The sequence below is a fragment of the Polypterus senegalus genome, chromosome 15 (genome assembly GCF_016835505.1).
Source record: "Polypterus senegalus isolate Bchr_013 chromosome 15, ASM1683550v1, whole genome shotgun sequence".
In the NCBI taxonomy this organism is placed as follows: Eukaryota; Metazoa; Chordata; class Cladistia; order Polypteriformes; family Polypteridae; genus Polypterus; species Polypterus senegalus.
Genome location: NC_053168.1, coordinates 78,909,501 through 78,924,001, shown reverse-complemented (window position 1 = coordinate 78,924,001; position 14,501 = coordinate 78,909,501). Strand labels below are relative to the sequence as shown.

Here is a 14,501-nt window from a genome sequence, read left to right as displayed (position 1 = left end):
CAGAGATCTAGCAACAATTTTACAAAACATTTCATTAATGACTATATCAAAAGGTCAAAGCATGGCTTTAAGTAACATGAAACAAAAAGTGTACTCTGGATATATATATATATATATATATATATATATATATATATATATATATATATATATATATATAAACTGCTCAAAAAAATTAAAGGAAACCTTTGAAAACACATCAGATCTCAATGGGAAAAAGAAATCATCCTGGATATCTATACTGATATAGACTGGGTAATGTGTTAAGAACGAAAGGATGCCACATCGTTTGATGGAAATAAAAATGATCAACCTACAGAGCCGTGAATTCAAAGACGCCCCAAAAATCAGAGTGAAAAAAATTATGTGGCAGGCTAGTCCATTTTGCCAAAATTTAATTGCAGCAACTCAAAATTGTACGCAGCACTTTGTATGGCCCCTGTGTTCTTGTATACATGCCTGACAACATCGGTGCATGCTTCTAATGAGATGACAGATGGTGTTGTGGGAGATCTCCTCCCAGATCTGGACCAGGGCATCACTGAGCTCCTGGACAGTCTGAGGTGCAACCTGGTGGCATTGGATGGACCAAAACATAATGTCCCAGAGGTGTTCTATTGGATTTAGGTCAGGAAAGTGTGGTGGCCAGTCAATGGTATCAATTCCTTCATCCTCCAGGAACTGCCTGCATACTCTCACCACATGAGGCCAGGAATTGTCGTGCACCAGGAGCCACTGTACCAGCATAGGGTCTGACAATGGGTCCAAGGATTTCATCCTGATACCTAATGGCAGCCAAGGTGCCTTTGTCAAGCCTGTAGCGGTCTGTGTGACCCTCCATTGATATGCCTCCCCAGACAATCATTAACCCACCACCAAACTGCTCATGCTGAATGATGTTACAGGCAGCATAATGTTCTCCATGGCTTCTCCAGACCCTTTCACTTCTGTCACGTGCTCAGGGTGAACCTGCTCTCATCTGTAAAAAGCACAGGGCACCAGTGGTGCATCTGCCAATTCTGGTATTCTATGGCGAATGCCAATCGAGCTGCATGCTGCTGGGCAGTGAGCTCAGGGCCCATTAGAGGACATGGGGCCCTTGGGTCACCCTCATGAAGTCTTTCTGGTTGTTTGGTCAGAGACATTCACACCAGTGGCCTGCTAGAGGTCATTTTGTAGGGCTCTGGCAGTGCTCATCCTGTTCCTCCTTGCCCAAAGGAGCAGATACTGGTCCTGCTGATGGGTTATGGACCTTCTATGGCCCTCTCCAGCTCTCCTAGAGTAACTGCTTGTCTCCTAGAATCTCCTCCATGCCCTTGAGACTGTGCAGGGAGACACAGCAAACCTTCTGGCAATGACACGTATTGATGTACCATCCTGGAGAAGTTGGACTACCTGTGCAACCTCTGTAGGGTCCAGGTATCGCCTCATGCTACCAGTAGTGACACTGACTGTAGCCAAATGCAAAACTAGTGAAGAAACAGTCAGAAAAGATGAGGAGGCAAAAATGTCAGTGGCCTCCACCTGTTAAACCATTCCTGTTTTGGGGGTCATCTCATTGTTGCCCCTCTAGTGCATCTGTTGTTCATTTCATTAACACCACAGCAGCTGAAACTGATTAACAACCCCCTCTGCTACTTAACTGACCAGATTAATATCCCATAAGTTTCATTGACTTTATGCTATACTCTGATTAAAAAGTGTTCCTTTAATTCTTTTGAGCAGTATATATAGAAATATATATACTGTAGAAATAGTATATAGATAGCATATAAGGAATCATTGTCAGTTTTAAGTGTGTGTACATGTTATTCAACTTAAACCCAGGACTCTAGAACTGGGAGAAGGAAGGTTGTAATTGTTTGTGAGGTATGACCTGGTTAATTATATTTCCAAAGGTTATCCAAGTCAATTTTGTAAACCAAAAAGAATGAAATCTCATTAACTGGGTCGTGTAGGAAAACTGAAGCAAAACCTGATCTACAGTATGTGCCTGGTGGTCATATAGCAGATGAGTGATACTCAGCAGCCTAGCAATCGAGACAACAGTATATATCAGCTTTGTTTTTCTGGAGTAGGCTTTAAAAATCTCAATATCTCTAAAGCACAGTCTGTGTTTGTTTATTTGTTCTTTATTCGCAGTTTTGCTGTTCAAGCCACAGACTTAAGATTTGGAATAAAGGAATGTCTCACCATATCTCAGGATAAGAATAAATGGCATGAAATACAACTGTGTGGTCTGCCAACCAAGAAATACCAGCCAGCCACCAGCCTGCCACCATCACAACCTGCCAAGTGTTCTTTCTGTTTTGCATGTCAAGGTGTACTTTATAAACTAATAGTCATGTCTCCGAGTTTAGTCAAATTTATAACAAATAGGAATCACTGATTGTATTTAATCAAAACACATTAATTTCTCCCAATTTATATATACTGCAAACTTTTAAAATAATGCTTGGTAAAACCCAGTTGTATCTACGTGTTTTGTTTGTAAACTAATACTAGCATTCCTCAAAAAAGGCTACACTTATTTTTATGAAAATTATTGGATAACTCTGAAATAGTCCTACTTAGAAGAAAGGCTAAGCGGTGTTGAGGCAGAGCAGGCTTAATAAATCTGATACATTCGGGTTTTTGGTGTCAATTATTAGCACAATGTCAAAGATGAAGTTTAAACCTAATTTGTAAAGGTAAATTTCAGTCCGACCATGGAGGCTTAGAGGCAGAATGAGTGGCAATAATCATACTGTAATGTCATTAAGGAGAATTTGTATTTAAAACATAGATTCCACTCATTTAGTCAATTGATCTCTTCCGTTTCAAATGGCTGCAGTTCCCTTTGAGTTTATGTTTTGTAGCCAGACATCTCTGGTCAAACTGCTTCTCTCACAACTAACTGTCTGGTGTTTAATCAGACAAACATCAAGTAAAATTTACAATGGTTCGTTAAAATAAAACCTGGGCAATGCTGGGAAACACAGCCAGAAAACAGACAAATACAATTCCATGCTGATGGCATTACATCTACAAATTTTAGCAGTAGTCTACCATCCTAAAAATGTCTTCTGCTTTTTTCTGATTTTACTTTATTAATTCAACATGGCAGCAATAAGCACCAAGAAGTAGTAAAGCCTTGGCTTGACAGAATGCTTTTGTATATTCTCGGTCAGCTTAACTTCTATTTGGAATATAATGGCAAAACCTAAGTAATGACATCCAAACTTCATACAGGCCTTCCAGTATAAACCAAGACCTCAAATGTTCTGAATCATTAATTATTAAAACTGTACTATTATTTAACAAATGTGGATTTAATTAAATAAAGAACTGCAACTCTAATAACCCACCATAATTTGATCAACAAACATATACTATTTACATCACTATGACTTTTTGAAAAATTCAATAGCAAAATAATTAATTTTCCTAACCAATAGGACCAGAGTTAAAGACATGTCTTTGTTTAGATCTCTTTAGAACAGAAACTTACTATATTGTGTGTTTTTTCCTTTTTACTTCATTGAAAGTTAAGGCACTTAATATTCTCATAAAAATCACAATATTTAATCAAGATGCATGTCATTACCTGAAGAAACAAAGAGCTAAATGGTGTTACATATTATCGAAAAAAAAAAAAAATCGCATGCAGGTCCCTTTTCCTCATTCTGCACCGCTAAGTGAGAATTTAATGCAATTTTGGTCACATTTCTCCCAACTTGTAGCTGGCCTACACTTTGATCTCTATTTTCAGATATGTACTGCCTTCTTTTAGAAGCCTTATAAGAAAGACAAAAAGCTGATCAAAGTATTTTTTACAGGGCCAAGTTCAAGTCTGCAAGGCCATAGCCCACTTACAAGAAAGATCTGACAAAGCTGTATTCCGCCAGGGAAGTCATTTTCTGCTTGTTGTATACAAAGAACTGGCTCTCATTCTTCTTTGATGTTTTCTAAAAGGTCAAGTGACAAGCTGTAATCAGCTCTGACACATAATGGAAACAAATGATAAGACAAAGAATGTCGATTGATTGATATTTGGCAAATTTACAATCTCATTTTGGCAAAATTACTGACTTCTAAGAACTGTTTTTTAAAAATTTCATATTTTAATCCTCTTTAGCTTATTATGTATAGAGTGCAGTACTATCAAACAAAAAATGGAACCATGCATCGTGTGTGTGCTATAGGTAGATGTTTAAACATTGTGACATGTCAGCTTCAATATTGATTTCTTCTTATTTCAAGGTATCTGATATATGCAATATACTTTGTAAGATTCTAAACAAATAAACCTTATGATACTCTCAACTACTGCTACTGTTAAGGCCACTACTACGGCCGCTACTACTACTACCTCATTTAACTTGCTTGATTAGCTAGGTAGCTAATTTGGAATGCCTCCAAAGATCTTCCAGTAAAACCTGTGAGGCTATCGCTGTATTTTTCAAACAAAAAATTAATGATATTAGAAATAACATAGTATATCCCTCCAACACTAAGGATCCTCCTAAACCCCAGCATCCTGTTATAAACTAATTAAACTCTTTCACTAGGATAGATTTACCTGATTTACAAAAAATAATCTCTCAATTAAAATCCTCCACCTGCGTCCTTGATCCAATACCAACAAGGTTTTTCAAAGAAGTATCAGGCGTGCTAATTGATAATGTTCTTGACATAGTAAATTCGTCATTAGATACGGGGGTCTTCCCAGACTGTCTTAAGACTGCTGTAGTTAAACCCCTTCTTAAGAAACATAATCTTGACTCCTCGGCTCTTGAAAATTTTAGACCCATCTCTAACCTGCCCTTCTTAAGTAAAGTTCTAGAGAAGGCAGTCATTATGCAGTTAAATGACCACCTAAATAAACATGCTATTCTTGATAAATTTCAGTCAGGTTTTAGAACAAATCACAGCACAGAAACTGCACTCGTTAAAGTAGTAAATGACTTGCGAGTGAATGCAGACAGAGGCCATTTATCTGTTCTCATCCTCTTAGATCTGAGTGCTGCATTTGACACCATTGATCACAACATTCTTAGAAATCGCCTTAGTCAATGGGTGGGCCTCTCTGGCACAGTCTTAAATTGGTTTGAATCCTACCTGACAGGGAGAAAATTCTTTGTTAGTTGTGGTAATTACAACTCAAAGACACATGATATCCAATATGGTGTTCCACAAGGCTCTATCCTGGGTCCGCTGTTATTCTCAATCTATATGCTTCCGTTAGGTCAGATTATCTCAGGGCACAACGTGAGCTACCACAGCTATGCTGATGACACACAGCTGTACTTATCAATAGCTCCTGATGACCCCGATTCTATTGATTCACTAACACAATGTCTGACTTGTATCTCAGAATGGATGAATAGTAACTTTCTCAAGTTAAATAAAGAGAAAACTGAAATCTTAGTGATTAGCAATAATGGATACAATGAGGCTATTAGAAATAAACTGGATACATTAGGATTAAAAGTCAAGACGGAGGTAAAAAGCTTAGGGGTAATTGTTGACTGTAATCTGAATTTTAAATCGCATATTAATCAGATCATTAGGACAGCATTTTTTCACTTAAGAAACATAAGTAAAGTTAGACCGCTTATATCACTGAAAGATGCTGAGAAATTAGTTCACGCGTTTTTTTTCAGTCGACTAGATTACTGTAACGCACTCCTCTCAGGACTACCCAAAAAAGATATAAATCGTTTGCAACTAGTGCAGAATGCAGCTGCTAGAAACCTAACTAGGAAAAGAAAATCTGAACACATTTTTCCAGTTTTGATGTCACTACACGGGTTGCCTGTGTCATTCAGGATTGACTTTAAAATTCTGCTTATGGTTTATAAAGCCTTAACTCTTTGAGGGCTGAATATTTTTCCAAAAAAACATAGATTCTGACAAGTAATGGTTTCACACAAAAATCAACATAAAACATCTGTTGCTGCATGCTGTGGCTGCCAGTTTGCCAAGAATGTGTGGCCAGTCTGTTTTTGCATGGCTGGGAGACGGTCACAGTGCATTGCAATCTGGTTTCTACCTCTTATCATTGTTAAGTGGCAGTCCTTCCTGGTGAACATTGTCAGTAAAATGATTAAATGGGGACCAATCAGCTGAAGCTGGAACCCCACATTTGTTTTCAGTCACTTGTAGCAAAATCTGAGTCTGACAAGTCATAGTCCAGTTCAGAGATAATAGGAAAACGTCATCCACGGTCAAACCAATGAATTTAACTTTCCTTCTAGCAACGAGAGTCCAACTAAAACATAATGGTTGGTTTTGTTCACAGTTTACAGTCGATTACCATCGTCAACTCTTCCTTTTGACAAAAGTCGACATCAGCCCTGAAAGAGTTAAATAATCTCGCCCCATCGTATATATCGGAATGTCTGACACCTTATATTCCAAATCGTAACCTTAGATCCTCAAATGGGTGTCTCCTTAGAATTCCAAGAGCAAAACTTAAAAGAAGTGGTGAGGCGGCCTTCTGCTGTTATGCACTTAAAATCTGGAATAGCCTGCCAATAGGAATTCGCCAGGCTGATACAGTAGAGCACTTTAAAACACTGCTGAAAACACATTACTTTAACATGGCCTTTTTATAACTTTACGTTAACTTAATTTAACTTAATCCTGATACTCTATATGTTCAATTTCCTCATAATAACTATTCATGGTGGCTCTAAAATCCGTACTGACCCCTACTCTCTTTTCTGTTTCTTTTTCCGGTTTCTTTGTGGTGGTGGCCTGCGCCACCTCCACCTACACAAAGCTTCATGATGCTCCAACAATGATGGATGGATTAAAAGGCAGAATTCTATGTGACCATCTTCATCAAGCCCTTCCGTGAGAATCCTAAATCCAAAGAGGACTGTTTCATTTATGTTAGGTAGAATGCCCAGAAGGGACTGGGCGGTCTCATGGTCTGGAATCCCTACAGATTTTATTTTTTCTCCAGCCGTCTGGAGTTTTTCTGTTTTTTCTGTCCCCCCTGGCCATTGAACCTTACTCTTATTCGATGTTAATTAATGTTGATTTATTTTGTTTTCTTATTGTGTCTTTCATTTTTCTATTCTTTATTATGTAAAGCACTTTGAGCTACTGTTTGTATGAAAATGTGCTATATAAATAAATGTTGTTGTTGTTGTTGTTGTTATACTGGTATCCTGTGTGTGTTAATATTTTTCTTCTAATGTTGTCCAGTTAAGTTATAATTTGTGCATCTGTCATCCACTCATTTAAGCAAGACAAATAATTTAAATGATAAACTGTGAAAGAAACACAACAACACTTTTGTAGTAGTTATGTAAAGCACATGTTGGCCATAAGGATATGAAAATGACATTGGGCTTGCAGCAACAGCTCCTGGATGGTTCTTATGTCCAGTTGGAAAAAATGAGAGAGAGACCAAGAGGAACAACACTGAAGTACTTATAGAGCATGATGACACTATAATAGCATCTTTGTTAATACATCCCATCATCTACAAAATGTAGAAAATGCCATAAATTCCTAGTTGCATTATCGGTCATTGCTGCCTTAGCAGTGTTATGTCCACATTAATGTCTAGCTTTATTTTATTTGTAGAGTTTTATCCTATCTCCAACAAATAATTATGAAATTCATCCATTGAAGATGCCACAGAAATACTGATAAAACTTTCTAAGGACACACCACTAGGACAATGGACATTATGGTGTGGGGTGCCACCATCTACAGCATGGGTGGGCACATTCAGTCCTGGAGGGCCGCAGGATTTATTTTAAATTATTTAATTTCATGGCTTGTTAGAGCTTTAACTCTGCCATGTCAAGTCATTCTTATACCCTAGATTTTGTTTCCTTTCTAAGGATATCATCCAAATGATTTGACGTCTAAAACAGATGAGTTATTCTCAGTGTTTCACTTTTTTCTATTCACTTTCCTTCCAAGTATTTAATTAAACCCAATAGTGCATGACAAATACACACAGGTGTAAATGGAAACAAGCTAAATGGAGAAATGCTGGTTGCTAATAGGAGCAATTAAAAACCAAGACTGCAGCTGTTTAAGACAGAAATAAGCAATAAGGGTTCAAAATCGTAACGAGCGAGACAATGAAAATGAAGCAGAGGTGTTATTTGAGCAATAAGTGCTTCTTATTAAGCAATTGGATTTGAACAAAAACCTGCAACCACTGCGGCCCTCCAGGACTGAATCTGCCCACCCCTGATCTACAGTATAACCCCAGATCAACTGTAAGCATGATACTTCAAGTAGATCCTGTCCTCCGTTTCTTTCATTATTTGTAAAATGCCTGCCTAATACTTTCTTCCAACAGCTGCTATCACTTGGAGTTTCCTAAGAGACACCAACTCCGATTCTCCAATTCAGCAAGTGTAGTGAATGTTGAAATGTTAACCTATGGTCTTCACAGCATTCTCACAACTCATCCACCATGTCTAAATGGAGTAAAATAGACATTTTCAACAAATCAGAACACTTAAATTGGAATTGTTATGCAAGCCATTCCTTTTTAATGGGGAATGTCTGAACACACCACTTAACTACCGTGGTACTATATTCCATAAATCAAATTGCCTTAAACTAAAGGCGAATACCAAACTGCACTGGCCAAACACTCTGGCTGACGATTGTTCTTTAAATATGCAGCATTTTTTAATCTGACAAAAGACATTGACCATTAGATAATCATCTAGAGGTGGAAGGTTTTCAGGGTGTTCTGCCAAAAACATTCAGAATTGAGTGTTTTTACTCTTTTAATGTCAGTACCTTCCTTGGTCTCCTGCTCTTGCTTTTCATTTTCCTGCTCAGATTCTGGAAGTGGTTTTGGTTCAGTGATCTCTTCATCATCTTCATCTTCTGCAAATAAAGAAGAACATTTTTTTTTATCTCAGTGGAACCTTTATCTGATCATGGAAAAGCAATCTTAAATTTCAGTAGATCCCTGAGTTAAGAAGGCAAATGAATATTCAATAAGCGATAATAAGCAGAAGCAAAATTCCCTCAAAGTGTTTATGCCAACAGGACTAAAATAAATCAACAGAATTCCAATATGCTTTTAAAAAATGAAATTTGAAGAAGAAAAAAAAAAACACAAAAAAACCCAGCTAAAACGAGTCACTTTAAAAAAATGATTAAGGTATAGTATACTTTTACAACATAGAAGTCAATTATTGTAAGCCAAACAGTTACCATTCTATTTGCATTTAACATGTTGGGCTATTTAATTTGATTTCCCTCTAATATTTGTGGTACAACACAAGTCTCAAAAATTCACAACAGAGTGACCATCTAAGGGAACAAAAATATCAAATGCCTTGCTATTATAGACAAGACCTTGCTTCTTGACAAGCTGAAACTGTGGTGTTGAATCTGATGTGGCCTCTAACAGTCTACAAGATCCTCATCTCCAAAATTGAGAAGCTAGAGAGGACAGTCAATTTATCAAGAAGTGGTTAGGCCTACTGTGGGGCCTTAACAGCATCGACTTATATAAACATGGTGTACTGTAGCTACCTATCTCAAGCCTTATCAAAGAGTGCAGATGCTCCAAATTAAGGCTAGACATGACTCTAACAGAGTCTCAAGTTGCTACAATTCAAATAGCTGCCCCTAAACAGGCAACAGAGAGGAAGTGGACTCCATCTGATCCTGTACAGCTAGCTATATCTGCTCTTAGACATAGAGACATTGTGGGACAGGTGCAACAAAGAAGAGGCAAGTTTGGGTTAGGGACAAGTCAACCCCCATGACATAGGGCAGCATCTGTACAGATTAGACAGCTGTCGGGTGCTGAGCATTGGCAGCAAAAGGAGGCAGAGAGCCAACTATGATGTTCTTCCAATACCCATGAACATACATCTATGGGTTGGAGAAGATCCATTATGTTCTTTCTGCCAAGCCACAACAACGTTAAAGCACATCCTCACTGGCTGTAAAACCAGTCTGTCCCAATGTTGCTACACATGGAGGCATAACCAGGTTCTACAACAACTGGTGATTACCCTGGAAGAAAAGAGATCTACCACCAATGCCCTGCCTCCACCCAATGACCAGATTCCCAAACACCATTCCATTTGTAACAGCAGGATAACCTCCAGTGAAACTGTCTACAAGAAAGGATCTGGAGACTGCTTGGCAATAGAAGATGCAAGTTGATCTAAATCAGAAGCTAATTTTTCCGGCATAAAATATTACATCTAGTATTAGGTCGGAGCTGATCTTTTAGTCAACCTCACAGAAGCCCTTACTCATTGTGGAGTTAATGGTGCCATGAAAGTCAGCAGTTGATGAGGCATATGAACGCAAAATTCTTAGGTGTGCAGACATAGCAGCTGAGGCAGAACAACATGGTAGGTACTCCCCCGTAGAGGTATGCTGTTGAGTATTTGTAGCCATGTCAACAATGAGGCTTTTGAACCAGATGGGAGTACAAGGGCAGGCCTTCTGACAGGCTGTGAAGTCACTTTCAGAAGCTACTGAACGAAGCAGCAACTGGATTTGGCTGAAGAGAAAGGATCCCTACTGGGCTGCAAAATGACAAGCAAGGGGCAAAAGCAGAGGGGAGTGCACATGGCAGATGGCGCTGTTGAGCCTTACAGAGGAGCTGTGGGCCTATCAACAAAATACAGAGGAAGACACAAAGCAACAAAGCAATTACCCTATACCCATTCAAGACAACAAGAAAGTGCAAAATATTGGGATTGAAATATCAAGGCTTATGAGCCTGACCACATTTTGCACCATTAGTAAATAATAAACTAATTAAAATTGACTTTTTAAAATTTTATTGGTATTATTTGAAGAAAAAACATTCCATACAATCATGTGAATCTTGATAAACCTTAATTCAAATTACATGCATAAACCCATGCTCACATGGAGCTAATTTAGAGTGAACAACCTAACATGCACATACAGGGTGTTCCCAAAAAATATATACACACTTTCCTCAGATCTCCTAGAAAATCTGTTTGGCAAATGGCTCGTGAGAAAGGTATTTTAAAATCAAGCATCCATTGCATTTTGAAGTGCACCCATTAGAAAAGTTTTATTCTAACAACAGTCCACACCCTCAATGAAGATGATCCTGAGCAGAGAATTGAATTTTTACATTTTTTGGGACATCATGTATTTAGAGGTTCAGGAGGATAAATGGAGTACATAAACTAAAATTCAAAGAGACATGGGGAGGATGTGCAAACTCTACATGGACAAAGAAAAGGCATAAGGGTTGAAACAAGGACGCTCAGGAATCTTAGGTTCAACTCCTAATATATTAAGTTATGAGAATGATGTATGCCATCTATTTGCATAACACTTTAAGCTTTAAAGTCATTACTAAATCTACTGTTATTTTCTAGTGAGCTTGTTAACTAAATGAAATTGAGCACATTACCTGAGAATATAAAAACTGTAGAGCTTACATTATTAAGTTAATGTTAGAATGCTATTTGATATTAACAGAAACATTACAGAGAGACCTGAACGAAATGAGGACGTGGACAGATTTGTGGCAGATGAAGTTTAATATAAGTAAATGTAAGGTGTTACACATAGGATTTAACAATGTTAGGTTTGAATACAAAACGTTAAGTCTGAAACTTGAAAGTACACCTGATGTGAAGGACCTGGTAGTCATAGTGGACTTATCACTGTCTACATCCAAACAGTGTACAGGTGCAATCAAGAAGGCTAATCAAATGTTAGGTTATGTAAAAAACTGATAAAAGTACAAGTCAACGGAGATTATATTACACACTAGTGAGGCCTTACTTGAATTACTGTGTACAGATTTGGCCTCCATATTACAAAAAAGAAATAAGAGTGGTAGAGAAAGTCAAGACGAGAGTGGTAAGAGAAGGATGTATGAGCTATAAGGTAAGATTGAAAGATGTAGTGATTGAAGAACATAAAGTTATAAGGAAAATAAGTAGAGTGCTGTTGCTTTATAATAAGTTCTTTAAAAAGAACACAGAGACACAGTTGGGAAATTGTTAGGGATAAATTTTACACAAATGTTTGAAAGTATGTACGGTATTTTTTTCACACAAAGAATCATAGGCACATGGAATAAATTACTGAGTAATGTAGTAGACAGTAGAACCATGGAGACCCTCAAATCTAAAAAACATGGAGAATCTATATGAGCTTGTTGGACTGAATGGTGTGTTCTTATCAAAACTGTTCTATGTTGCAATGTTTATGTCTGGTTAATAATAATTCATTAATATGTATGTCAAAGTAAATATAAAATTATTAATTATAATAATAGTATATATTTATATTATTAAATACAATAATATACAACTATTACTGTTATTAATTTCCAGCAACCCTCATCAGAAGAAAGTTGTCCAATATGACCCTAGATGAGATGTTTTCACATAGACGTGGCTCAGTGACAGAGTTCCGGACGCCGCCATTCAGCTAGATGGGTTAGTCGTGTTTTGAGCTGACAGAAAATCTACTCTGTTTTGTAAGACTCACGGTGGTGGACTGTGTGTTTATATCAACTCCACTAGTGGAGTTTGTGATTGTTAAATGTAGACCTTTTTATTTGCCTCGGGAATTCACCACCATCCACATAATTGGAGTTTACAAACCTCCCAGTGCTAAAGCAAAGGAAGTGCTCTGGAAACTGTACAGCGCCATCACAGACATAAAGAACACACACCCGCATGGACTGGTTATTGTCGCTGGAGAATTCAATCATGCGAATCTCAGGACTGTTTTGAAAGCACTGACTGGGACATATTGAGAGAGACTGCAACCAACAGCGACTGTATCAACTTGGAGGAGTACACATCATCAGGGACCAGCTACAACTATAAGTGCATTGATGACGTTACTGTCTCCAAGTACATTAGTGCACGCCCCAACCAGAAACCGTGGATTATAAAGGAAGTACGTGTGCTACTGAAGACCCAGGACTCTGCCTTCAAGTAAGGTGACAAAATCGTCCTGAGAACAGCGATGGCCAAACTAACCTGCGCCATCAGAGCAGCAAAGCGCACACACGCCCAGAGAATCCTGGGACTTTTTCTATATGACAAAGACGCACGGAGCATGTGGAAAGACATCCAGGATATCACTAATTACAGGACAACACCACCCACCTGTGACAGTGACGCCTCCCTTCCAGATGTGCTGAATAAAGTCTATGCATGGTTTGAAGCACAGAACAAAGTGGTGATGAGGAAGACCACCCCTCCTCCTAGCGACCAAGCATTAAATCTGACTGGCCGATGTGAGAAATACACTAGGAAGAGTCAACCCACGCAAGGCTGCAGGACCAGACAATATTCCAGGCAGAGTACTAAGGGAATGTGCAGACCAGCTGGCAGACGTTTTAACTGACATCTTCAACATCTCCCTGAGCACCGCCATTGGCCCAACCTGCTTCAAAACTCCCACCACAGTTCCCGTGCCAAAAAAGTCACAAATGTCCAACCTCAATGACTACCGTCTCGCTGCACCTCTCCCTTTATCATGAAGTGCTTCAAGAAGCTTGTCATGAGGCACATCAAAACCCTGCTGCCCCCCTCACTGCACCCCCTGCAGTTTTGCTTATCGTCGGAACCGTTCAACAGATGATGCAATAGCCACCACTCTCCATCTGGCTCTCGATCATCTAGACAATAAGGACTCATACGTAAAAAGCTGTTTATCGACTTCAGCTCTGCATTCAACACTATTATTCCTCTGCAGCTGACGGAAAAGCTGAGCCTGCTGGGACTGAAAACCTCCCTCTGTAACTGGATTCTGGACTTCCTGACTGAGAGACCTCAGTCAGTCAGGATTGGAAAAAACATCTCCAGAACCACCAGACTGAGTACTGGAGCCCCTCAAGTCTGTGTCCTCAGTCCATTATTGTTCACACTGCTGACTCATAACTGTGCAGCAACGCACAGCTCTAATCACATCATAAAATTTGCCGATGGCACGATTGTAGTGGGTCTCATCAGCAACAACAATGAGTCAGCATACAGAGAGGAGGTGCAGCGGTTAACAGACTGGTGTAAAGCCAATAACCTGTCTCTGAATGTAGACAAAACAAAGGAGACGATTGTTGACTTTAGGAAGACTAAGAGTGATCATCTGCCACTGAACATTGATGGCTCAATTGTGGAGGTCGTATATCACCAAATTCCTGGGTGTTCACCTGGCAGAGAACCTCACCTGGTCCTACAACACCAGCTCTTTAGCCAAGAAAGCCCAGCAGTGGCCCTACTTCCTGCGTAGGCTGAGAAAAACCCATCTTCCACCAGCTATTCTAACAACATTCTACAGAGGAACCACAGAGAGCATCCTAAGCAACTGCATCACTGTCTGGTTTGGAAATTTCATGGTCAGGGATCGTAAAGCCCTACAACAGATAGTGAAGACAACTGAGAAGTTCATCTGTGTCTCTCTTCCTTCCATCACGGACATTTACAAAAGCCACCAGCATTGTGAATGACCCAAAACACTGTTCACACTCACTGTTTACACTTCTGCCATTG

General features: G+C 38.9%; 1 protein-coding gene across 8 annotated transcripts in view; it reads right to left on the bottom strand.

Annotated features, from left to right (window-relative positions):
• The window catches only part of LOC120515735 (cytoplasmic dynein 1 intermediate chain 1), a 459,517-nt gene that overhangs the window by 262,296 nt on the left and 182,720 nt on the right, over nt 1-14,501 (bottom strand). For all 8 annotated transcript variants that reach the window (XM_039737005.1, XM_039737006.1, XM_039737001.1 and 5 more), the window contains one exon: nt 8,767-8,856. In XM_039737005.1, the coding sequence (XP_039592939.1) occupies nt 8,767-8,856 (90 nt within the window). The remainder of the gene's footprint in view (nt 1-8,766; nt 8,857-14,501) is intronic.